Raw genomic sequence first — 25,980 nt, 5'->3', positions numbered from 1 at the left:
ACTGGAGTTCCAGTTGTGAGCCACCAGACGGCTATCAAAACCCCAAGTATCAAACCGAAGTCCTCCACAAAAGTAGTCAATGCTCTTAAACCGCTGAGCCTTCTCTCTAGCTTCACTTCTAAAAAGCAGTTTGCCCTGTGTCCTTGAATATCGGGGGCGGGGCAGTAGTCCGCACAGTGTCCCCTTCCGGCGAAGGGTCAAGTGAGCACGTCCTGGCCCTGACCTCCAGGCTGACGGACAATGGCAGCAAACCCAAGAAGCTTAATGGAAGCCTCTCCCAGCGTGGGCCCGCCCTAGGCCCGGTCCTTCGAGCAAAGCTTTCTCCTTAGGTCGGCTCCTCCCCCACCGCGCTCTGCGGGGTCTGCTGGGCCGAGGTCTGGCCGCGGAGTCTACACAGGATCATCTCCGCGGAGCGCCCCAGATGCACCCAGGAGCCGCGCTTATCCACCGCGAGCCAAAAAAGCGCGCGTCACTGGCACCCGCGCGCCGGAAGTGACGTTTTGCGTGGCGCGCTCCCGCCATGCCTTTCGCCGCCGTCCTGTGGCGGGAACCGCGGTGCCCCGGGAACGGCGACGTCTGTAAGTGACGGGTCTGGGTGTTCTCAGCCTTTTACAGGCTGGCGGGGACCGGGATGTGACCTCCGCCTTCTCCCTAGGCACAAGGTTAGGGGTCCTTTCAAGGGGAGCTGCCCCATAATGGTTTCTTTTTGTCTTACACCCAGGAGAAGAAGCCATGCAGGCATTTCTGAAAGGCACATCTGTCAGTGCCAAACCACAACTGACCAAGGACCGGGGGACACCTGCCACTGCAGGAAGCAGTGGAGAAACCAAGAAAGTCAAACCAGTTCCTTGGGTGGAAAAATAGTAAGAACTGCTTGTACTTTTGTTGAAATAACTAATAAGTGCTAGTGGGTTTTTTTTTTTTTTATGTAAGGGGGACTTTGCTATACTTAGACCACACCTTTGGGGGTAAGGGGACGCGGTATCACCCAATAATAAGTCTTGGTCCTTGGAGTGATACAGTAGTTGAATTTAATTCTCTAGTTATATAGATGACCTAAGACTTTTATAAAGTGTAACAGTTTTAGAGTCCTACAGAAACGAAGGAAGCAACGTTTCTGTGAGCTGGCTATAATCTACTGAAATCTAACTTTTATCCTTGTACTCTTATATGGTGAAATTTGTTGGGATTTTTTTGTTGTTGTTGATGTTTTAGTAGTGAAGTACACTACATTGTCATTTGCTAGATGATACTAGAACCGTCAGCTACGTGTAACCTCTTTAATCACTAAGGATCTTCAGGTTATTTACAAGCCAAACAAGGTCCTCATGTGTTATTTTGTTGTTTCAATATTATTGAGAAGTTCAAATATGAGTACTTCATCTATATCACCCCTCTTCCTGCCCCCAACTCATCCCATAGCCTTTGCAAAGCAAGTGGTGGTCAGATTCAGATCATCGGACTTTGAAAGCTCGCACTTACCTGTTGGGAATCTCACTAACCTTAATCTAGGCAAGCACTCTACCACTGTTCTATACTCCAGCCCCATAGATCTATATTTTTCACATTTTTTAAAATTTATCATTGAGGAAGGAGGATGCATGCCATCACAAGCATGCTTCGACTCACAGGTGGAGTAGGTTCTTAGCTGCCCTGTGTATTCCGTGTGTCAAACTTGGATCATCAGACTTGGCAGTAAGTGCCTTTGCCTGCTGAGCCATCTTACCACTCCAAAACTAACTACCTATCTATCTATCTATCTATCTATGTGTGTATATATATGCATGTGGGTGTGTGTATGTATATATATATATATATACACATACATACATATCTATATATGTATTTTTTTTAATTAACAAGGAGGTGGGGAAGGGAGGACCTAGGGTTCAGCTTCTCCAGTCAGACGGCTCTGGCTCCAAGGTCTCACATTTGCTCACTTTTATGCTGCCTCTCCTTTAGAGAAGCCTTACATCACCTTGTGCCTGTCATACATCCTTGGATGGTTTCATTGTTACTTGCCTCATTCTGGCAGACCTTTATAGCACACGCAATGATTCTTGCCCAGTACCAACCTGATTAATTACGATGGTGTGGATCAGAGAATTTGGGGCCAATAAAAGGGCTCAGTGGGTAAAAACACTTGATGTAGAAACCTGACAACGTGAGTTTGATCCCTGAACACGGCAGTGGAAGGGGAAAAGTGACCTCTGATATTTGTTCCCTTGACATCATCAGTATGTGTTGCACACAGGCACAGACACACACACACACAACAAATAAAAAATTTTAAATTGTTTTTAGTTCATGTGTTTGAGTGTTTGGCCTACACATATATTGTCTGTGTTCCAAGTGTGTACCTTATGCCCATAGAGGCTAGAAAAAGGCGCCAAATACCATAGAACTAGAGTTATAAATAGTTGTGAGCTACCATGTGGGCTCTGGGAATTGAGCCTAGGTCCCCTAGAAGAGCAGCGGGTGCTCTTATCCACTAAGCCATGTCTGTAGCCTCAAAATAAAAGGATGTTTTGTTAATTTACTAAGTAGGAATCTCAGTCATAAAGTTTGGAAAGATAACTTTGTCATAGTTTCTCTTAAAATTACTAAATAATGGCAGGTGGCTCACAGCTTTAGTCACAGCACTAGAGAGGGAGAGGCAAGCAGATATGTGTGGTCCAGATAGGGGGTTCCAAGCTAGCCAGGGGTACACAGTGAGACACGTGTCTCAAAAAATAAAAATTACTAATAAGTGACTTAAGATCAAAATTATTAGCTGGTCCTGGTGGCACATATCTATAATCCCAGCTCTCAGCAAATTTCTGAATTTAAGGCCAGACTCGTCTACGGAGCAAGTTCCACAACAACAAGGGCTACACAGAAATTCTGTCTTGAAGAGGGGAGAAATGGTACTGACCATTTAATGTATTAGCTGAGGAAGAGTGTGCGATTTATTTATTTATTTTAAACCAAAGTCGTTGCCATTTGTTAGGTTATTAAATAGTCGTTTTTAACTCAGCTTCATGAGCTTTTCAAGAGAGATTTTAGCCGGGCAGTGGTGGCACACGCCTTTAATTCCAGTACTCGGGAGGCAGAGGCAGGCAGATTTCCGAGTTGGAGGCCAGCCTGGTCTACAGAGTGAGTTCCAGGACAGCCAGGGCTACACAGAGAAACCCTGACTAGGGGGAGGGGGGGAGATTTTATAGGCAAGTGTTCACCCTTGTTTTGTTTTGTTTTGAGAAAAGGACTGACTGTGCTGTATAGCCCTGACTGTCCTGCAATACATTAGTTAGGTCAGGCCAGCCTCAAATCCAGAGAACTACTTACCTCTGTCTCTTCCTTGCTGGGGTTCAAGAGGTAAGCCTCCACATGCAGTTGACTTTAATTCCAAGCTTGTTCTTTATGATACATAAAATTCTGCTTAATATTTTATCATGCAGTACAGGTAGAAGGCAAAAATAATTACATTCCAGTAGTGTGTATTTGTTCAAGGTAAATACAAATGGAGTTTCTGCCTCCTTCAACTTCATAAGTAACATGTGAGTGCTGTCATTGGTGTCTTAGCAGCAGGAACACTTGAGACTTTTCTTTTCTTTTTTTTTTTAAAGATTTATTTATTTATTTATTTATTATATGTAAGTACACTGTAGCTGTCTTCAGACATTCCAGAAGAGGGTGCCAGATCTCGTTGCGGATGGTTGTGAGCCACCATGTGGTTGCTGGGATTTGAACTCTGGACCTTCGGAAGAGCAGTCGGGTGCTCTTACCCACTGAGCCATCTCACCAGCCCACTTGAGACTTTTCTGTGGCTACCACAGTGCGCTCCATAACCCCCTTCCCTCCGTCCTCCAGCCGTCCAAAGTGTGTGGATGAGGTGGCTTTCCAGGAAGAAGTGGTTGCAGTGCTGAAGAAGTCTTTAGAAGGAGCTGACGTAAGTAGATGCTACTGGATGACGTTGGAAAATTTAAGGGTTCATTCATATGAAATACATGCACTGAGTCTTTGATATTTTTTAAAACTATAAGTAGTTTGCCAAATCATCTTCTATGTAACGTTATTATGTAGTATTGAAATAAAGATCACTGACTAAGATAGGTTAGGACCCTTTCTCCATGAGCTTTTATTTTATAGGAGAAAGAGGACAAACAAGTAAACCATGAAGATATAAGCATACTACAGTTATAGATGTGTTATCAAAACAAGTCATTTAAAAATATATATAGTTGGCTGTGTGTAGTGTCATGTGGCTTTAATTCTAACATCTGGGAGCAGAAGCTAACCTGGTCTACATAGTAAACCCCTGGCCAGCCACAGTGAAGCTACACTTACCCATTAGTACCATAGGCTCAGCCGCGATACACACACGGGTACATAGTAAACCCCTGGCCGGCCACAGTGAAGTTACACTTACCCATTAGTACCATAGGCTCAGCCGCGATACACACACGGGTACATAGTAAACCCCTGGCCGGCCACAGTGAAGTTACACTTACCCATTAGTACCATAGGCTCAGCCGAGATACACACACGGGTACATAGTAAACCCCTGGCCAGCCACAGTGAAGCTACACTTACCCATTAGTACCATAGGCTCAGCCGCGATACACACACGGGTACATAGTAAACCCCTGGCCGGCCACAGTGAAGTTACACTTACCCATTAGTACCATAGGCTCAGCCGCGATACACACACGGGTACATAGTAAACCCCTGGCCGGCCACAGTGAAGTTACACTTACCCATTAGTACCATAGGCTCAGCCGAGATACACACACGGGCCTTTCAGAAACATTTCAAACCCAAGCCATAGCATTTACATAGATCCAAATTAAGGATATTTGAGATGAACCCCCCCTCCCCAAATCAACACAGACTAGCCTAGTCTACAGAGCTAGCTCTAAGGATATCCAGGGCTACACAGAGAAACCCTGTCTCTTGAAAGAAAAAAGGAAGGAAAGGAGGGAGGGGGAGAGGGAGAGAGAGAGAAAGGAAGAAGGAAGGAAGGAAGGAAGGAAGGAAGGAAGGAAAGAAGGAAAGAAAGAGAAAGAAAGAAAGAAAGAAAGAAAGAAAGAAAGAAAGAAAGAAAGAAAAGGTAAATGAGACTAAAAACAAGAGTCAATGTATTATAGTTCCTTGGGTTAATCATTACAAATACTAAGTCATGTACAGGTCAAAATAATTATTATCTGAAAAACTATGGGACCTGGTATAGTATGCTAACTACTTTGTACATTGCTGAGACAAAATACAACTTAGGGTTTATGCTGGCTCACAGTACAAGATAGAGAAGGCATGGCATTGGGAACTTGAGGCAGCTGGTCACACTGCATTTATGCTCAAGAAGCAGATGGCTCAGTGGTTAAGAGCACTGGCTGCTCTTCCAGAGTACCTAGGTTCAATTCTCAGCACCCACATGGCAGCTCACACCTATCTGTAACTCTGGTTCCAGGGTCTCTGACACCCTCACACAGACATACATGCAGGCAAAACACCAATGAACATAAAAATGAATTTAAAAAATAAAAAGAAGAGGAAGAGAGGTGGATGCCAGTATTCAACCCCCTTACTCCCTAGTGCTCATGTCAAATATACAGTTAATACTGCTACCATTATAAGTCTCTCCTCGTGAACTTAACATTTAAACATAAAACTTTTAAACTATGGCATTCTAATCTTTGTCCCCCTAGGCTGATGGCTGACTCATAATGCGAAAATGTATTCAAAACAACTTCAAAAATTCTCAGTCTTTCACAGTGGTAAAACTGTTTAAAAGAATATGGGTAGAGATTCTTCTGAGACTACGTCTCTAAATTTTGAGTCCCTTCAAATCAAAGCCAAGTTACATAATAATATACAGTTGCACAGATGAGCATCCCTATCCCCAAAGGGACGAAAGGTTGTAGCAAGGAAAGAGTAGATGAATATCTTAAACCCGATTGGATAGCTATCAAGGCCCACACTTGAGGCTCTTGAACAAAGGACTTAGGTGGCCCCATTCCTCCAGCTCTGCCACCTGCAGCACACATACTCTGTCTTGGACCTCAGCAGACACTGTGTGATCTTGGCATCTGCTTTGCAACTTCTGCCTCACTTTTACAGACAGCTTCTTTCAGTAACCTCAGCTGCATTTTGAACCTTGGCATAAGCACTGTGACTTTATAGTTACATTTTTTAAAAAGATTTACTTATTCATGTATATGAGTGCTCTGTCTTTGTGCACACCAAAAGAGGGAATTAGATCGCATTACAGATAGTTGTGAGCCACTATATAATTGCTGGGAATTGAACTCAGGACCTCTGGAAGAACACACAAGTCAAGTGCTCTTAACCTTTGAGCCATCTCTCCAGCCTTCCTGTTCTTGTATCTTTTATGTCTGTAAAGCTAGAACCATTTAGATGATGCTAAGTTTTGTTTTCAGTTCAACATGTAGCCTCACTTGCCTGGACCTCTGTGTGTCTTCTGGGCTGACCCTGAGGAAACACTTCCCTAGAGGTATTCCTCAAGGACGTGTCCACAGATTTGTGAACCTAGAATCTATCAAGTTGATATTATCACATAAAATTATCACATAAGGTGTCTTGAGTTTTATTTGAAAATAGGGTCTCATAGCGTTATCTTAAACAATATGCTCTTCATATTAAAGTAGTCTTCTCTCTCTCTCTCTCTCTCTCTCTTTCTTTCGATAGGGTTTCTCTGTGTAGCCCTGGCTGTCCTACATCAAACTCAAGAGCTCTGCCTGCCTCTGCCTCCCAAGTGCTGATTTAAAGCATGCACCATTAATCCCAGCTGTAAACAAAATGTTATTTTTACCTTTTTAAGTGATCTAGTGAGGTAATCATGGCTTTTGTAATTAAACTCAACTGTTAAACACTTAATAACTGCCAATTAAAACAAGTGCAGCAAAAATAGTGAATAAAAGCAGAGCCACTTTAGAATGGATGTTAGATAACATGCAATGTGTAGTCTTGAAAAGACATGAAGAATGGAGCCAGAGTCCAGATTGAGAAGTGCAGACATTCAGAGGGGAAAGTTCTTTCTTATCAGAAGTCATTGTGAGTGCTTGAGGTTACTATTTTCCAAGTGTTGTATGAAGCCAGTGAGAGCTTTTAAGTCACACCCAGAGTGGCACCTGGTAGAATGAGCCATGAATAAAGCGTGAATGAACAAGAAGGGCAAGATTTGGCCAAAGTCAGACCGTCGGCTACTTTCTTAACTTTAGGATTTATCTACCTGAATTGGAACTTAATGCACTATCAGGGAATCGTGGCCTGAAACTCTGAGTGGACATAGGAGATCAGGAGTTTATCAAGGTCACTTACATAGCACATTCAAGGGCATGTTTAGAACTTTATTTTTTGTTTGTTTGTTTTTTGAGACAGGGTTTCCCTGTGTAGCCCTGGCTGTCCTGGAACTCATTCTGTAGACCAGGCTGGCCTCGAACTCAGAAATCCACCTGCCTCTGCCTCCCAAGTGCTAGGATTAAAGGCGTGCGCCACCACTGCCCAGCATGTTTAGAACTTCAAATACTATGATACCACTTACATTAAAAAATCTTTAGATGTGTGTATTCTCTATTACAAAAGTTACCATATCATTTTACAGATGGTTGAGTAATCCCAGTTTCATCTATTTGTGACAGCGTATAAACTACAAACATTAAAATTTAATTTCTGCAGCTTCCTAATCTCTTGTTCTATGGGCCACCTGGAACTGGCAAAACATCCACCATTTTGGCAGCAGCTAGAGAGCTCTTTGGGTAAGTTGGCATTGCTGGGTGTCTTAGTAACTATTCTATTTCTGAGAAGAGACACTATGACCAAGACAACAATTATAAAAGAAAGCATTTAACTGTGTGAGGTTTACAGTTTCAGAGGGTTACTATCATGGTGGGGAGCATGGCAGCATGCAGGCAAGCATGATGCTGAAGAAGTAGCTGAGAGCTACATGTTCATCCATAGGCAGAGACAAACAGAGCACAAGATTGCACTGAGGCCTGGCATATGCTTTTGAAACCTCTGAGCCCATCCCAGTGACATACTTCCTCCAAGAAGGCCATACCTCCTAATACTTTTCCAATAATGCCATTCTCAGGTGAATAATATTCAAATTAATGAGCCTGTGGGAGTGCCATTTTTATTCAAAGCACCACAGTTGGTCAACTTCTTTTTTAAAGACTATACACCAGAGGCTGAAGAGATGGCTTAGGGCTTAAGAGAGCTTTCTTATCTTCCAGAGGACTAGAGTGTGGGTCCCAGCACCTACATCCAGTGACTCACAAATGCCTGTAACTCCAGCCCCATGGCATCAGATACCATCTTGCCTTTGAGGATACCTGAATACACATAGCGTGCACTCACATAGAAACACACATAAATAAAAAGAAATCTTTAAAAGAACAAAAAAGAGTTTAAGAGGTGATGTTAGAATCAATGGTTAAGACTAGAGATGATGTAGGAGTTAAGAGGGCTTTCTGACCATCCAGAGGACCCAAGTTCAGTTCCCAGCACCCATGCTGAGCAACCATGCTGTAACTTCATCTAATCCCATACCTCTTTCCTCTTCCCTCTTCCCTCTTCCCTCCATGGATACCTGCACTCGGGATTTTGGTGCTGTTTCCTTCTATCCCCTTTTTTTCTGTAAGGTGCTTGTTGGCTTTATTGCTGGTTTTGTTTGTTCCCATTGTTCTGTCTTGGACACACACCTTTAATCCTAGCAGGATTTAGTTCAAGGCTAGCCTAGTCTACAAAGGGAGTTCCAGGATAGCCAAGGCTACACAGAGAAACCTTACCTTGAAAAACAAGCAAACAAAAAAATGAATTAGATCTCCGTGGTCTCATTTTACTGTTCCCTGAGTGACTGAGTTCCTACCTCTTGAGCATTCTGAACCTTCTTCGTGTGCTGCAGGTACTATAACAGAGAAACTTGTGATTTCATTACTTTAATTATGGGGCCCAGGCAGTCATATCCTCTGAATGATTCACATGTGGCTTTATGTAGCGCCTGCCACGTACCGCCTCAGCCCTGCCTTTAGTGGCCAGGCCACATTTCTTGTCCTCAGGTCCCCTGAGCAAAAGCACAGTTGAGTAGTAACTGAGTGCAGTTTTAGGTGCATTAGAAAACCTCCTGTGATCTTGCTTAGATCCCCCTTCCCGTGTTTACTACCTCGACTACTGTCACTGTTTTAGATTTCGAATTGTACAATTCCTAAATGTAGTTTCATTTAAGAATTTATAACAGTCCGAAAAGAAAAAAGCTGTTCCAAGCCTGATACTTTTGTGTAAGAGAGCAATCTTTGCTTCTCAGAAGTTTTTATTCCATGACTCACAGATGCAAGCTGAACTGACCTTAGTGGTGTAACAAAATTCAGCAGCATATTTATTTTTGAATGGGTCACAGATCTACTTTATGTATCTTCTTACTATACTTTAAAAATTATGTTCATGGCCAGTCATTGTGCATACTGACAACATGCAGGAGTCTAAGGCGGGATCATGAGTTCAAGGCCAACTTGGGCCACATGACAACAGTTTCCAAAGTAATGTTAGTAATAATCCTTTTGTTTGTCTGTTTTGTTTTTTTAAACAGAGTTTCTTTGTGTAGCCCTGGCTGTCCTGGAATTCACTCTGTAGACCAGGTTGGCCTCAAACTCACAGAGATTCGCTTGCCTCTGTCCCCCAAGTGCTGGGACTAATGTCATTGCTCCACCACATGCCCAGCAGTGATATTCTTAAAGAATTTACTTTAATTGTAAATTTCATATTTAGTTGTACATGTGACTTAAAATAAAGAATAAACTAAACCATTGACTTAGAGAGATCGCTCAGCTTTATCAAAGGTTATCAAAGGACCAGAGTTCAGATCCTCGATCCCAGCACCCACATTAGGTAGCTCATATCAGCTCTAGGGGATCTAAAACAACCTCTGGCATCCTTGGGCTCAGATATACACACACACACAGAGGCATATAAACCAGTCATGGTGGAACACTCCTCTAATCTCATCAAAATAATTTCATATTTGAAGCCAATTTGGGCTTCATAGCAAAACCATTTCCAAATGAAAAAGTGCATGCAATAGAGAAAATTTTGAAACAATGGTTTTCTTGAGCATAATTTTATTATTTTTATTTCTCAGATCTCTATTGTGCCATGTTACTTTACATATCATTTAAAAATTGCTTATGGGGCTGGTGAGATGGCTCAGTGGGTAAGAGCACCCGACTGCTCTTCCGAAGGTCTAGAGTTCAAATCCCAGCAACCACATGGTGGCTCACAACCATCCGTAACGAGATCTGGCGCCCTCTTCTGGAGTGTCTGAAGACAGCGACAGTGTACTTACATATAATAAATAAATTTTTAAAAAAATTGCTTATATGCCAAGTGTGATTGATGTTGCATGCCTGTAAATCCTGCACTAAAAAATGGAAACAAGAATTTCAAATTTGAGCCACTGTGGGCTACATAGAAGGTTCTAATCTAGCTTGGCTATGAGAATCCATCTTTTTAAGAAAAGTTCATATTTAGGGATGAGGTGGTAGGTAGAGCATTCACTTAACGTGTAAGGCCCTGAGTCTTACCTTGCCATGTATAACCTGCCTATTCATGTTTTAATCTACAAATTTTCTTTATAGCAAGCTATTCTATGAGAAGAAATCAAAATATGTTAAATTATAACATTTAGAACTTGATGTCTAACAATTGAAGAATAAGTAAATTATCTAAGGAATATGTTACTATTTAATAGAACATACTTTAATAGAAAAAGTTTATTATACAAAACAAATAATTTAAATGTTTATTAGATATAGTATTTGTTGTTTGTTTTTTAGACAGGATCTCACTGTATAAAGACTAGACAGGCTTTGAAGTCACAGAGATCCAAGATCTGGTTGTCTTTGCCTCCCAGGTGCTAGGATTAAGTGTTGGCCACCATGCCTGGCCTCTAGGAATTTAGCCAAAATGTTAAATGCATAGCTCTGCAATGAAAGAACATGTGTGTAACTGTGCCTTCTGTCTTGCTCACCAGGGGGACTCTAAACTCCTACACAGCACTAGCACCTGGGTACTTAGTGCTATATGATGCTTCATGATACTTTTCATTTTGCAATAGGCCTGAACTCTTTCGATTAAGAGTCCTTGAGTTAAATGCATCTGATGAACGTGGAATACAAGTAGTCCGAGAGAAAGTGAAAAATTTTGCTCAGTTAACTGTATCAGGAAGTCGTTCCGAGTAAGTAACTTGCCTTTCCCTCTCCATAATATAGTTCGTTATATTTGCTTTAAATATAGGCTGTGGTTTTAATTTGGCCTTCTGTCAAGTATTGGAAATTTAATTCCCAAATTCACATGTGAATGGTATTTAGAGGTCGGGCATTTGGGTGGGATAACTTATTTAGAAGTTAGGAAAGAAAGCCCTTCTGGTATCTTTATCAAATGACAGACCCTGCTTACCACAACAGGGCATATGGTTTCTTTCTTAGTGATTTGACTAGAAAATCCTCACCATCTTGGGCTTCCTAATATCTAGAACCAAGAAATAAATTAACGTTTCTTTAAATTACCAGTCTCAGATTCCATGTTTAACACAAACCAGAGTAAGACAAATTATGAGTTGACAGTGGGAATCCCGAGTGGGGAGAGTGGGAAGTAGAAGGGCAGCAATTTAGCGTCACTGCTCTTCATGCTGCCAAGCCCTACAAGGTCCTAATGCTACTGCAGTCTGGACTTCCTCAGCATGTGCCCTTGCTATGACAGTCAGATCCTGCTGGTTCTGCTCTCCCTGGGGTGGGTAGTTAGGGGCATGGCCCCTCCCTCCCTTTGTTGACACATTGAAGGCATTGGTGTCAGCCAGAGCCCCATACAGTGATGTCAGTAACAGCCTGGCAGCATGAAGACTGAAAAGCATTGAAATACCTCTAGTAGTTTGCTGAATATCATAAAATGAACCTGGACTGACTAAATGAACAGTAGAAGCCCAAAACAAAATTCAGCTTGGTTAAAGAAACATGATATAGGGAATAAACTGCAGCACAATCAATGTTCAGAAACTAACCCACAAAACTGGAATAAATGTTTATAAATCATCTGTCTGGGAAAGTACTTCTTCAATTCAGAATATGTCAAGAATTAAAACTCGCCGGGCGTGGTGGCGCACGCCTTTAATCCCAGCACTCGGGAGGCAGAGGCAGGCGGATTTCTGAGTTCGAGGCCAGCCTGGTCTACAAAGTGAGCTCCAGGACAGCCAGGGCTATACAGAGAAACCCTGTCTCGTAAAAACCAAAAAAAAAAAAAAAAGAATTAAAACTCAATAAAATACAACTACAAAAAGGGCAAATGTCATAGATGTTTTTCAACCACTAACATTGCTGAAATAACAAAAAGCAGAAAACAACAAGCACTTGTTAAGGAAAAACACTGTAAATGTCACCTTGATGACTGGAATATAAAATAGAACAGAGTCTTGGAAAAGTTTGTCAGCTCCTCTAAAGATTAAGCAGAATTGGGCTTTAAGATAGCCAACAGTGAAGCCGGGCGTGGTGGCGCACGCCTTTAATCCCAGCACTCAGGAGGCAGAGGCAGGCGGATTTCTGAGTTCGAGGCCAGCCTGGTCTACAAAGTGAGTGCCAGGACAGCCAGGGCTACACAGAGAAACCCTGTCTCAAAAAAAAGATAGCCAACAATGAAAATGCCAGCCTCACAGACCTGCAGCCTGAGTCCATTCCATAAGGTGGGGAGAAAAGGTTGTTCTTTGACCTCACATGAATGCTGTACACATATTTCCATTCCTAGTATACACACCTAAAAGATGAAAATTTGGTTGCCTAAAAATATATACAAGATTCATAATTGTTCCTAGTAGTCAATACACCAAAACATACCAAACTGGTTAGTGGGTAAATAAAATATGAAATAGCTGTCTATCTGCTTAGCAGTAAAAAATACACTAAACAGCCAGCTCTAGACCATGAACCTCCAGAACAAGCAAAGCTTAGGAGACAGGAAGTCGCCTAGTGTTGGAGCGGGAGTCTTGAAGGGACTGCTGATAAACAGCTGCTTTTTGAGGTGAAGAGTCTACACTAGCACTTGGTAGTGGCTTTACAGTTCTTGAATATTGTATGTTCTTCCTCAACCCATAGTCTATACTTTCAGTTACGTATGGCTAACTGTGGTCTGAGAACTTTAGAGGCATGCATTTTAGGTTGCACACCAGTCTTTGAGTAGCTTGGAGAAACAATGTCATGCTGACCTGTCTAGGCATAAAATCACTTGTCTGCCTAGGTATCCACTCAAACTGTTGCAGTATTAAAGGTCGTCCTGATCAAAAAGCACAAGAATAATAATGTTATAGTTGTTAAATCTCATTGTAGTTTCTATCATTTTATAAACAATATAGATTCAGAGGGGTAAGTACTTGTCATGCAAGCCTGACAACCTGAGATTGTTATCCAGAACCCGTGTAATGGTGGGAGGAGAGAGCCAACTCCAGAGTTTTACACTGTTACCTCCACATGAGTGCTGTGGAATGCATGCACCCAGCCATACACATAACCATAAGTAGAGTTCCAAAGTAAACTATAGTTATGTATGACCAAGAGTTATGGATTACCACATAGTGAAATATAAACTATATATTGTATCTCAACAAAGATACTTATTGAGGTTAAACTCCTTTGTTTCTGATTTAGTGGGAAGCCATGTCCTCCCTTTAAGATTGTAATTCTGGATGAAGCAGATTCGATGACTTCAGCTGCTCAGGCAGCTTTAAGGCGTACCATGGAAAAGGAATCAAAAACAACCAGATTCTGCCTCATCTGTAACTATGTCAGTCGGTATGTATTCACCCTGAAGACACATGCAAAACAGCCTTTTTAAAATTGTGCATAGTATTGCTATGTAGTTATGGGACACCAGTGGACATATCTATACACATATACATGTATAATAATCAGATCAAAGTAACTTCATCTTCCAACTTGAATTTGTAATGAGAACATCCAGAGTCCTCTTTCTATGCTTTGAAATACATCATGGTTCTTTCAATCTTTTTCAGAATAATTGAACCCCTCACTTCTAGATGTTCAAAATTCCGCTTCAAGCCTCTGTCAGATAAAATTCAACAGAAGCGATTACTGGATATTGCTGAGAAGGAAAATGTCAAAATTGGCAATGAGGTAATTACTAATTATTATGGTGGTTAGTTTTATACTAACCCCTTTTATGAATGTACATCTTGGAGAGGTCTTGAAAATAATGCTCAAATCTTGATGTTAAGTGAGCAACAGTTGCGGGCTGGAGAGATGGCTCAGCGGTTAAGAGCACTTGATTCCTTCCAGAGGTCCTGAGTTCAATTCCCAGCAACCACAGGGTGGCTCACAGCCATATCTGTAATGCTGTCTGATGTCTCTTCTGGTGTCTGAAGACAGCTACAGTGAACTCATATACATAAAAAAGGGAGCAACAGTTGAAGCACAAGATTCCACACATGCATTATTGTGAATTCTATAATCAAGTATGATTTTATGTAGGTTAGAGGTCTTGCTCCTCACACTGGGTTCTGGGAATTTAACTCCATCATTGTGTCTGCCCAATTTTCTTGCAAATTTTCTCTTCAGGAAATAGCGTATCTTGTTAAAATATCAGAAGGAGATTTACGGAAAGCCATTACATTTCTTCAAAGTGCCACTCGACTAACAGGAGGAAAGGAAGTCTCTGAAGATGTGATCACAGACATTGCTGGGGCAAGTACAGTAAAAACCCTTTTGGCTTTTACAGTCCTTCAAGCTAGAGACCTTGTCCTGACTGTTAATGCTTATTGTTTCAGGTAATACCAGCTGCAACCATTGATGGAATCTTCACTGCATGTCACAGTGGCTCTTTTGACAAACTAGAAGCTGTGGTAAAGGTTAATAGTCCTTTTACACTACTGACTGGGTAGTCCAGAGGGGCCAGGGCAATCTGGAGCAAAACTATTCTGGGTTTGACAGAAATCATAGATGAGTTTAGTAGGTTCAATTTTAGCACCATTCCTAATCCTAAACTTTCTGTTGCAGAACCTCATTGACGAAGGACATGCAGCTACTCAGCTTGTCAATCAACTTCATGATGCAATTATAGAAAATGAAAATCTGTCTGATAAACATAAGTCCATTATCACAGAGAAACTTGCTGTAAGCATTATTATACTTCAACAAACAAAAGTCCTTTTTTGGCATTGTCTTGGTAACTTTTTATTTCCTTTTGCAGGAAGTGGACAAGTGCTTAGCAGATGGTGCAGATGAACACCTGCAGTTGATGAGCCTCTGTGCAACTGTGATGCAGCAGCTAACTCAGAACTGTTAAGATGCTTCATCTCTCCCCTTTTGTATGAAACCAGTTCTTATAAATAAAACGGCCAGACCACCTATAAAGTGAATATACAATTTTATTTAACATTCAAACTTCATTAAGACATGTGCAATATGGCAATTTTACTGGGGGTTAACCCTACCTAGGATGATTGCTTGCTGAGGCTTAGCAACAGGGTCCAGTTCACACTTAGCACTAATTAAATACTTTATTGAATAAATACAATACCAACAAAATGCATTCAAAGTTTCTCTAGAAAAAGAAATCACTTTAAAGGCCTTTCTAGTCAGGCTAATGACAAACACAATAAAGGCAGATATGCTAGTTTAACATAATTGGCTGATTTTATACAGCACTTATATCTTTTAGTCCACAAGTATATTATTAAATGATAGAGAACATCTAATACAACCATTTCTACATAACTAGTAAATGAATTTCTAAGAAAAAAAGATTTTACAGACCCCATCTTTATACCCACCCCCAACAGTCTAACTCTAAAGAGGATAAAGCCAATGCCTTTCCTCACAAGAGCTCAGGACTAAAGTCGCTTTGCTATCAGAATCTGTATTTGTGATCCGTTATGAGCATTGAGACAAGATTCAAATATTCTCAAAGAAGCACAATGCACGTTGTGATCGCCTATTCAGCAACAGCGAGCACTGCATTCAAAACTATCTCATCCCAGGAATTAAATTAGGTCAGCCACATTCATGGGCATTTCCTCCACTGTAGTATTGTAGAAAGTCTCAATGTCACGAAGAATCCTCTTGTCTTCTTCAGTAACAAAGTTTATAGCCACACCTTTCCTCCCAAATCGACCCCCTCTGCCAATTCTGTGTAAGAGAAAGAAACAAACAGTCAGCAAGTTGCTTTAGTACTATTTAAAGCTACTGAATATGACGATCCACTTGTTAACCATCAGCTGCTGTTTACTAATCAGGGTTATAGTTCGTGCTTCTAAGTGGAGCACTAGCTGATAAAACCAATATCCAGGTGGAAAAACATCTTCCTTTGCAGATAGTGCCAAAAGAATTCAAGGCTTGTCTGGCTGCAAAATGAGATAGGCGCCTTGAGCATTACAATAAAGCAGATGACAGTATTGTGTTTGGGGTGAAATTAAAGCCCATACCAAAGTGGGCCAGCCAGGAGCAGTTGTCAGCCTGGGACAAATGTAAACACCAGGAATAAAAGAAAACAGTTATACAATCCATTTCGACGCACTTCTGGAACTGTAAATACAAATGCTGCAAGGTTAACTATTTTCTAAAACTTACTTTTTTTCCAGTGTGAAAGCAAGTATTTGGTATGGTAACCCAAACTTATCACTGCTTTTTGCTCAGCTTCTTTTCACACGTTATATACTCAAATTACTCAAACGTGTTACCTCCAAAACAGCTCTCTACCTTCCTACAAAGTACCAGACAATACAAACCACCTATCGCTCCCTATCAGAAATGCTAACATACAAAATGCCTTGGGCTGGAACAACTTAAAATATCAAATAATCATGACAAAAGAAAATCAAATATAAATACCGACTCGCTCTTTATTCAAACAGTGTGCTGTTTCGCTTATGATTCCACGTCCTAAATTACGTCAACGCCGTTTCTGAGTGCCATCTCGTCATCAACTGCCGCTATCGACTCCTGTATTTTTTAAAAAGTCTTTTTTTACATCATATAACAAAGTACAATTCAATTTATTTAGGGATAAAAGCCACTATAACTAAACCAGGGAATCACTCAAAATGCTACCAGCAACACCAAGAAAATCCCAACTGTATAGAATCAATCACCAAGAAAAAAAGCACATGGACACAAGAAACTCACTAAAAAGGCTCAAAACATAAGCTAAGACCAAAAAGTAATCTAAAGCAACCTAACCTCATCTGCATGTGTGTACACAACCTTGGCCACATTACAAGTTTTCCCACTTTGTTCTGACCAAGCTTCCCAAGTACAATGTCTATAGACCTTAGTAAATTACTATGCCTTTTTACTGCCACCTATTCCCTGAGTTGCCAGTACCTTGTATACAAAACACCGTAGAAAAGTGTTTGAATTTACTTCTCCAATACATATTGGAGATGCTTTCTTCTCACCTGTGAATATAGTTTTCACGATTGGTAGGTAGATCGTAGTTTATAACCAAGGACACTTGTTGCACGTCAATCCCACGAGCCTGAATGAAAAAGAGGTTGTTCAATATCCTAATTCAAAAAGCTAGATAGACATCCCCGCAATCAATGTAGGCCACAATATAGTAATGAACCATACTAAGTGGTATAGCCCACTGTGGAGTGTGGTCTTACTTATTCTACCAAATAGCCTGAATTGGTTAAGGTTATTTAATAAACCTTCCCCACAAATCTAGCTTTTGGTACTAAAATACACAAGAGCAGACTCACCAACAAGTCAGTAGTGATCAGAACACGGCTTGACCCTGATCGGAATTCCCTCATGATGACATCTCTTTCCTTCTGGTCCATGTCACCATGCTGCAAATGCAACAACTCAAATCAAGAATCTCTATTCAAGCATACATTTAATTTCAATCATGTTTGAGACCAAGCGTCCCTGGCTGCTACAGGCAGATGGCAGACAGGTATAGTTAAGAAACAATTACTCTGAGCAGGGGGAACGACAACACAGCACTGAGCAGCTATATTGTAGTTAAATCCTGCTTAATGGCTATAATTAGCATTACTAAATTCAACTCTTACCAGAGCAGAAACTGTGAAGTCCCTGGCATGCATTTTCTCCGTGAGCCAGTCCACCTTGCGCCTTGTATTGAGAAAAATAACTGCTTGTGTGATAGTCAAAGTCTCATACAAGTCACAAAGAGTGTCCAGCTTCCACTCCTAAAATCAAACAAAATTCCCATGATTTTTAACAAAACTGAAGCAGTGGTTGTCAACTCTAATGTTGCAGCCCTCTAATAGTTTCCCCACCATAAATTTGTGGCTATTCTAACTGTTGACTGTAGTATCTGATATGCCACCCCCAAATGGTCATGATGATCTCCAAGTTGAGTATTTATTGCTGGTCTAAAGACTTATTGCACCGAATCTTATGACACAGGACACTGGACATTAAGAAAGAGGTCCATCCCAGTCTTTGCAATCCAGTGCAGTTACTTTTCTTCTTGTGTGTACTCTGCTAGCATTATTACAAAAACCAAGATAGAATCCTAGTTCCTGCAATTTTAGCACAGTGCTTATACAAGAAGGTGAAAAAAAAAAAAACTTGTAACAAAATTACCTCTCGTTCAACATTAATATAAAATTGTTTAATTCCTTCAAGGGTCAATTCTTCCTTCTTCACCAGGATTCGAATTGGATCTCTCATGAATTTCTTGGTCACTTCTAGCACATCAGTTGGCATTGTGGCAGAAAGCAACACAACCTTTAAAAAATAAATACTTGTCTTTAGTTGTCTTTAGTTTAAAAAATAAATACTTGTCCGCTTAGTTTGTATAATCTTTTAGCAAACGCTAGAGGGAAAAATGTTTGAAACCAAGCGTCTCTGCCTCAGCATGGTAGAGCTAGGCAGAGATAGTAATGTATCAAATGCTTTAAGCAGGGGGAACGACAATAGAACACTTCAGTCTTATTGTAACTGTACCTGCATGAAACCTAACCCAAGTGAATAGAAGAAATAAACTTTACCTGAATGCTTGTATTTAATTTTTGGAAAATCTCATAGATCTGATCCTTAAACCCTCGGCTCAACATTTCATCTGCTTCATCCAAAACGAACATTTTGATCCATTTTGGAGCTGTTAATAAGAAAGTCACACTGCATCACCAAGTTCTCATATAACCTTTTGATAAGAAAGGACCATTAAAAAGTCACTACTTACAAAGGTATCTTCTGTTTAGCATATCAAACACTCTCCCTGGAGTACCAACAACAATATGAGGGGCTTCAGCCTGCAACTTCTGCATTTCATTTCGAACATTTGTTCCTCCAATGCAAGCATGACAAGTTGCTCCCATATAATCTCCAAGAGCCAAAATTACCTTTTGGATCTAAAAGCCAAAAGTGGTAGTTATCATTTTATAAAACCTAGGTCTAAGACTAAGCTTAAAGGCATAATTGCACTATTATATATGCCAACAGCTTTTATGCATGCATAGCACAAAATTTACTAATTTCAAGTTTAAAATTCACTCTTAAACTTAATGCTCCCTCCTCTTTTTAAACTTGGGACCTTGTTACCTCAAACACCAACTAGGAACATAAGTAATCAATTCCTACATTCTCCACTGTGTAGTGAAATGCTGTAAGGGCAAATATTGGTATTTTTCCCAGAAGGCACTGAGCCTTATAATCTTGACCTGAATAAAGCTTGCAGCTTCATCAGGAAGTGTTACTTCAAAGCCAATATAGCAGTGCTTTGAAAACATAGCATGCAACAGATGCATCACAAACTACTGAGACAGTCAAATGTATAACATGTCACTGCAGTTTTCATGTTGCACAACTGCATTCCAAATCTTAAATGGGTACAGATATAATCCACCCTGAGAAACCTATGGGTTTAACAGTTGAGGTGCAATCAAGCCCTAAAGTCATACCTACAATACCCATTTCCTGCTTAGCTTTCAACAAAACTCCCTGCATGCATGGACAATTAAAATGGGGGCTCTCACAGGACTAGGACAATTTATACGTTTTAATTTTAAATTCTTCACAGTTGTGAAACCTGAAACCTATGCAACACGCAAGCAGTTTTTTGAACTACACTATCAATACCTGTTGAGCCAGTTCTCTGGTGGGGGCCAATACTAGTGCTTGGGTCTCCTTGAACTCAATCTCCAACTGTTGCAGGATGGAAATAGCAAATGTGGCTGTCTTGCCAGTACCTGACTGAGCTTGAGCAATCACATCATACCCTAAAAAAAGTAGGATACATATTTACCGATCCCACATCAAATCGTTACTTCTTACTATACACCATGTATTCCAGTTGGAACATAAAGTTACACCCACATAAGTGATCAGCAAGAGTATTCTCTTCATTTCAGGTCAGTCCCGAAAGATGATTTGCCATCATTTCACTTTATGGAATACAATCAGGTGCTAGTACTTCCCCAAAGGTTACTTTCCCTTTTCCGGTCCATGTATGTGCAGAGCACTTATCCTAACGGCAATAGAGTTTTACCTTTAATACAAGGGATAATAGCTCTCTGCTGAATAGCTGAAGGCTTCTCAAAACCATACGCATAGATGCCTCGAAGAAGGGACTCCTTTAAATTCATATCATCAAAGTTATCAACAATTTCATTCCAGTTGCTCTGTAAGTTAATAATAAAACTATGAATAAGACATGAGAAAAAAAAATGTACCTTCCCAAACCTTTAACGTCCACACCCACTACTTACCTCGATGACACCATCGGGGTCCATTCCCTCTGGGCCGCCATGTTCTCTGCTGACAAGAACACTGCAGTTAGACATACTGCTTCCAAGTCACGCAGAGACCCCTAAAAGGCCCTTCCACCCCGTGCCTCATTACTCCGCGCCCGTGTGCTCTGCTGAAAACGCCTCAAAACCGGCCACAATGCAACTAAGCGCCATTCGCCCTCCCCAACAGCTGGGGACTTGGACCCCCCTAAGTGTAGACGCCCCTGTACTCAGTGCCCTAGGACCAGGCCCTCCCGCTTGGGAAGGGAAGCTCTCGCGAGTGCTCCGCGCGCCGAGCTCCGCCCCTAACTCTGCGCAAGCCGGCGTGATTGACGCCGAAAGGCCCAGGCAGGTCCCTGCCAACGGCTCCGTCGCCCCGTTTCACGGTCCAGGGTGATCGTCCTCTGGCCGTCCAATCTCCCACCTCGACAGAACCCTAAGAACCCCAGCTCGCGCCACTGGCCGCCAATAAACCTTCGGGACCCGGTTACCCGCCCCTAAGCAGACTGCGCCACGGCTCCGCTTGCCATGTCCCGTACGGGGAGGGGCAGTGGCCAAGATGTCATAATATGTCCTAAGAAAGGGCATCCTTAATACTCCGTTCTTGTATCCGTCCTGTCTCCCCAACATCTGGAGTCCTACCATCATGGAAGCTTCTCGAAGGGCACAAGGAGACTGTGTGTGCCCTAAGAAAAAGCCCGCATACCTGCAGTGTGGCCGCCAAGCAACCCACCTCAACGCGGGTCCTAGTGACCTTCACTACAGGCCACCGGCCGCCCCGGGAGCGCCGTACCTGTTGTAATCCGCGGAGCCACCAGACATGATCCGAAAACCCACTCAGCGCCCGACTGAAAAGACAGGCGGACGGCGCCGCCCGTTTTTTATAGGCTCGCGGCCGGATCCCGTTTCTCGCGGAGGAATTCCCTTATTCCCCTTTCGGAAGCCACAAAATTGTACTCCTGGAGTTTGTTACCGGAGGTGAAGCCCTACGGAAGTCGATGACAAAATCCACATTTAACTATTACTTGGTATTACAGCGTTCCCGGAGATCCATGAATCGGGAGCGGGTCTGGGACTCTTTGCTTTCGGCGGAAGAATATTGCAGCAGCGCGACCGCGCGCCGCGCTCCTCGGCCGCCCTGCTCCTACGGGGTTTCCGCGGCCCTGCCGCAGAGGCCGGCGGAGCTCTGGGCGCTTAGGGCGGAAGCCGGTGGTGCTGTTCGCTGGCGGGCGGCGTCTCCAGGACGCAGCTCCGGGCTACCTGCGCGTCAGCGTGCCCTTGGGCCGAGCCGCCGCGTTCCGCGTCGGAACGGAATCGGGTTACCCCGCCCGTTCTCACTGCTGTTTAATGTGACAGGAAAGGGCTACCTGGCATTTCGCCCAGCCATTTAATATCCATTCAGATCTGGAACGTGTAAAACCCCTGCCACGGAAAATGTCGGCCACCCAACACATCCTAGGAAATCCAGTTTGCAGTTCTATTTTTGTAAGAAGCACAGTGTGTAGAATCATTAACAGATGTCCCTAGGGTGGTGATTCGATTTTCATCTCTTTCTGGTCGGTCGTCTTCGGCTCTGGCTTAAAAAATAATGCTAATAATTTCAACCTAACAGGTGCGAGAAATGATTGATAGAATCACTACCAACTTGTGCAAAGGACCTGTCATTCTTTGTCACACAGAAATGTAAATGGGTGCTTCTGGCAGACTCAGCCCTAGCACTTCAAGAGCTGGTAAAACAAAACAAAACAAAAAGCGATTTTAATCCTCTAATGTTGCCTTACTGAAATTGAGATGATACAGTTCGTATTGCCCATAATAAACTTGCATGGCCGCATAAGCCTAGACGCTTCCAGTCAGCCACAATTCGAGCCCCTTGCATAAAAATATAAGATATTTAATCACTGAATTTTAAAATATGAAAGTATCCTGAACACTCAAATTTTTTCTCATTAATTCAGAAGACCAAGAGCAAAGGCTGATTTACCAGAGGAGGAAAAGGCTCAGTTTGGTACTTTACCAAAAGTATTTGGCTCTAAAAAGATTAAATTGTATTAGTTTATTGAGTGTGCACCTCAGTGCCTGTCAATGGACAACTCTTAGGAGTTGATTCTTCTCCTACCACTTGGATCCCACAAGTGGGTCCTGGGGATGGAATTTAGGTCGGCAGGCCCTAAGGCCAGCATTGAACCATCTTGCCAGCCCTATGTATTATCCTTACTCAAAAATAAAACCTGTACTTATTTGGAAGTTTTTGTGTCAGAAACTGTTACAAAATGATGACAAAATAGAGACCGGGTGTGGTGACATGGACTTTTAACCCCAGCACTCAGAAAGTGGAGGCTTGTGGATCCCTGCAAGTCTTAGAGGGTTCAGGCTAGCAAGGGCTATATAATGAGACCTTGCCTCAAGGGACATGTGAGTGAGTGACAAAATGGATTGGCCATCCTGTGTAGAGTCTCTTTCAAAGTTGCCATAAAAATAAAAATAAATACTTCCTGATCTAAGAAACTCAACAAAGTTCACTGCTTCACTGAGGAAAACCATATTTGCCCATTGGATGTTTTCTTTATGGTTAGTACTGTCATTACATGCCCTGAGGATTTTCCTAAGTCCCTTAAGAGGAAATAGTTAAGGCTAACCTTTAGACTACAACTGTGGAAGACATTTTGTATTTAAAAAGTATAGTCTGAGTCTGATCACACATGCCTTTTAATCCCAGCACTCATGGAGGCAGATGGATCTCTCTGAGTTTCAAGGCCAGCCTGGTCTACATAGTGGACAGTCAGAGGTACATAGTGAAACCCAATCTTGGAAAAAAAAAATGACAATAATAATAATAATTAATAAATTAGAAGATAATAAATCAAAGTCTCCATACCCTACAAGGTGTTTCCAATACATGCTGTGTTTATCCTGTTCTCACAACATAAATACCATCAAGTAACTCATGAGCTAAAAATAAAGCAGAGATTGTTAAGGTTTTGTAAGTCTGTATAGATGGAGTCAACACCAGTTTAAGGATACTCAGCTCTCATCTGAAAGTAGCCTTATCAAAGTTAGCTATAAATACTCTTAGTGGCCAGGCAGTGGTGGTGCAAGCCTTTAACTCCAGCACTTGTGAGGCAGAGGTAGAGGTGGAGGCAGTGGGATCTCTGAGTTTGTGGCCAACCTGGCCTACAGAGCAAATTCCAGAACAGCCAGGGCTACACAGAGAAACTGTGTCTCAAAAATAAATGAATGAATATTTATATAAATAAATATAAATGTTCCTTAACAATCTTGGAATGTGAGACCAGTTATACTACAGATGATAATTAAAAAAAAAAAAAAAAAAAAAAAAAAAAGATCTTAACCAAGCCACAGGCCTGTGATTTTACCTACTCAAGAGGCAGAGCCAGGAGAATCACAAGTTCAAGGTGCACCTGGGCTAGAGCATGGGAGAGAGCCCCCTGAAAAATACTGTTTAAAAACAAAACATACAAGGCCAGCCTGGTCTACAGAGTGAGTTCCAGGACAGCCAGGGCTACACAGAGAAATCCTGTCTCAAAAAACCAAAAAACAAAACAAAACAAAACAAAACAAATACCAAAAATTAAATAGAGCCTTGCACAGCACATGCCTTTAATTCCAGCACTTGGAAGACAGAGGGAGGTGAAACAGTTGGAAGCCAGCCTGGTCTAAAATAAAAAGTTCCAGGCCAGCCTCTGTTGTTTTTTTGTTTGTTTGTTTGTTTGTTTGTTTTTAATTTATTTATTTTATGTATGAGTACACTGTAGCTCTCTTCAGACACATCAGAAGAGGGCACTGGATCCCATTACAGATGGTTGTGAGCCACCATGTGCTGGGAATTGAACTCAGAACCTCTAAGAAGAGCAGTCAGTGCTCTTAACCTCTGAGCCATCCCTCCAGCCCAGGCCAGCCACTGTTGAACACCCATACACAAAAGCAAAATAAAATAAAACTAAAATAACAAAAATGAAACAGCAGTTTCATAATCAGTTGGTCCACAAAATTTTGTTTATGTATATTTTCAGACCTTGTTTTTGTTTGGTTTTTCGAGACAGAGTTTCTCTGTATAGTCCTGGCTGTCCTGGAACTCACTCTGTAGACCAGGATGGCCTAGAACTCAGAAATCCTACCTGCCTCTGCCTCCCAAGTGCTGGGATTAAAGGCGTGCGCCACCACGCCGGGCTCAGACCTATTTTACTACTCATGAATGTTTATTGTTGAATAAGTTCACAGCCTATACTATCTGGTTTTGTGTGTCAAATTGACACAAGCTCAAGTTATCAGAAAGGAAAAAGCCTCAGTTGAGAAAATGTCTCCAAGAGAACCATCTATAAATCATTTTCTTGGTGATTTTCCACGAGGGCCAATCCATTGTGGGTGGTACCATCCCTAGGCTGGTGGTCCTGGGTTCTATAAGAAAGCAGACTGAGCAAGCCATAAGGAACAAGCCAATAAGCAGCCCTCCTCCATGGCCTCTGCTTCAGCTCCTGCCACCAGGTTCTGGAGTTTGAGGTCGAAACTGCTTGAGTTCCTGTCCTGACTTCCTCCGATGATGTGGAAGTATAAGCCAAATAAACCCTTTCCTCCACAACTTGCTTTTAGCCCTGGTGTTTCATGAATCAGTAGAACCCTGACTAAGACACAGCCTGTCTTAGTCTGCTACTCCCTTGAGACCTGCTGCTCTCTTAAACTCTTACCCACGCTGGGTAAGAATGGGTAGGCTACTGCTGCCTACCTCTTTGTACTATTCAGTTGCTGGAGCAAGTTAGAGGACAGACTCTCTCTCTCTCTCTCTCTCTCTCTCTCTCTCTCTCTCTCTCTCTCTCTCTTTGTGTGTGTGTGTGTGTGTGTGTGTGTGTGTGTAGCAATGTTTCCCAAGGTCATTTAGAAGGTAGCATTTACTCTCATGTTCTTCACAATAACTTCTTTTTTTTTTTTTAATTTTTAAAAAAAGATTTATTTAGCCGGGCGTGGTGGAGCACGCCTTTAATCACTGCACGCGGGAGGCAGAGGCAGGCAGATTTCTGAGTTCCAGGCCAGCCTGGTCTACAAAGTGAGTTCCAGGACAGTCAGGGCTATACAGAGAAACCCTGTCTCGAAAAACCAAAAAAAAAAAAAAAAGATTTATTTATTATTATATCTAAATAGCCTGTAGTTGTCTTCAGACACACCAGAAGAGGGTGTCAGATCTCATTACAAATGGTTGTGAGCCACCATGT

The 25,980-nt window shown here is 41.9% G+C and overlaps 2 protein-coding genes and 5 non-coding genes across 11 annotated transcripts; 1 reads left to right on the top strand and 6 right to left on the bottom strand.

Annotated features, from left to right (window-relative positions):
• Positions 1-497: 497 nt before the first annotated feature.
• Rfc4 (replication factor C subunit 4) lies at positions 498-15,404 on the top strand. Its single transcript, XM_021184532.3, has 11 exons — positions 498-578; positions 722-863; positions 3,850-3,928; positions 7,675-7,754; positions 11,108-11,227; positions 13,683-13,826; positions 14,048-14,168; positions 14,610-14,735; positions 14,819-14,899; positions 15,048-15,164; positions 15,241-15,404. Exons 2-11 carry the CDS (start codon positions 733-735, stop codon positions 15,334-15,336), a joined length of 1,095 nt encoding a protein of 364 aa, XP_021040191.1. The 5' UTR covers positions 498-578; positions 722-732; the 3' UTR covers positions 15,337-15,404.
• Positions 15,396-21,662, bottom strand: Eif4a2 (eukaryotic translation initiation factor 4A2). 5 transcript variants are annotated; one of them, XR_015045779.1, is made up of 12 exons: positions 21,546-21,646; positions 20,732-20,780; positions 20,512-20,644; positions 20,103-20,242; positions 19,207-19,375; positions 19,013-19,122; positions 18,606-18,749; positions 18,068-18,205; positions 17,753-17,842; positions 17,447-17,526; positions 16,881-16,991; positions 15,396-16,178 (listed from the first exon to the last, which is right to left on the bottom strand). XR_015045779.1 is itself a non-coding variant. In XM_085832453.1 (11 exons), exons 1-11 carry the CDS (start codon positions 21,572-21,574, stop codon positions 16,034-16,036), a joined length of 1,224 nt encoding a protein of 407 aa, XP_085688579.1. In that variant the 5' UTR covers positions 21,575-21,662; the 3' UTR covers positions 15,396-16,033. The 5 variants fall into 5 exon arrangements, 4 of the variants coding, with proteins under 4 accessions (XP_085688579.1, XP_085688578.1, XP_085688580.1 ...); XM_085832453.1 differs by lacking the exon at positions 16,881-16,991 and having other exon boundaries at positions 20,732-20,777; positions 21,546-21,662; XM_085832452.1 differs by lacking the exon at positions 16,881-16,991 and having other exon boundaries at positions 21,546-21,645.
• Positions 17,590-17,728, bottom strand: LOC115029613 (small nucleolar RNA SNORA4). Its single transcript, XR_003835181.1, has one exon. It is a non-coding gene; the product is annotated as a small nucleolar RNA SNORA4 (small nucleolar RNA).
• On the bottom strand, positions 17,902-18,030 carry LOC115029608 (small nucleolar RNA SNORA63). Its single transcript, XR_003835177.1, has one exon. It is a non-coding gene; the product is annotated as a small nucleolar RNA SNORA63 (small nucleolar RNA).
• Positions 18,398-18,575, bottom strand: LOC147000610 (small nucleolar RNA SNORA81). Its single transcript, XR_015045801.1, has one exon. It is a non-coding gene; the product is annotated as a small nucleolar RNA SNORA81 (small nucleolar RNA).
• On the bottom strand, positions 18,850-18,974 carry LOC115029609 (small nucleolar RNA SNORA63). Its single transcript, XR_003835178.1, has one exon. It is a non-coding gene; the product is annotated as a small nucleolar RNA SNORA63 (small nucleolar RNA).
• On the bottom strand, positions 20,342-20,410 carry LOC115029658 (small nucleolar RNA SNORD2). The gene has a single exon (XR_003835218.1). It is a non-coding gene; the product is annotated as a small nucleolar RNA SNORD2 (small nucleolar RNA).
• Positions 21,663-25,980: the final 4,318 nt, after the last annotated feature.

The sequence above is a fragment of the Mus caroli genome, unplaced genomic scaffold, assembly GCF_978045245.1.
Source record: "Mus caroli unplaced genomic scaffold, Mus_caroli_1 scaffold_17, whole genome shotgun sequence".
Taxonomy (NCBI): Eukaryota; Metazoa; Chordata; class Mammalia; order Rodentia; family Muridae; genus Mus; species Mus caroli.
This window is presented reverse-complemented; position numbering and strand designations above follow the sequence as displayed.

Excerpts from the sequence above, each read along its gene's own strand:
- Rfc4 (XM_021184532.3), top strand. The coding sequence starts at position 733 with ATGCAGGCATTTCTGAAAGGCACATCTGTCAGTGCCAAACCACAACTG. Across the intron at positions 13,827-14,047 it reads ATCTGTAACTATGTCAGTCG|AATAATTGAACCCCTCACTT; the intron begins GTATGTATTCAC and ends AATCTTTTTCAG. Across the intron at positions 14,900-15,047 it reads AACTAGAAGCTGTGGTAAAG|AACCTCATTGACGAAGGACA; the intron begins GTTAATAGTCCT and ends TTTCTGTTGCAG.
- Eif4a2 (XM_085832452.1), bottom strand. The coding sequence starts at position 21,574 with ATGTCTGGTGGCTCCGCGGATTACAACAG. Across the intron at positions 19,123-19,206 it reads GCTAAACAGAAGATACCTTT|CTCCAAAATGGATCAAAATG; the intron begins GTAAGTAGTGAC and ends TCTTATTAACAG. Across the intron at positions 16,179-17,446 it reads CGTGAAAACTATATTCACAG|AATTGGCAGAGGGGGTCGAT; the intron begins GTGAGAAGAAAG and ends TCTCTTACACAG.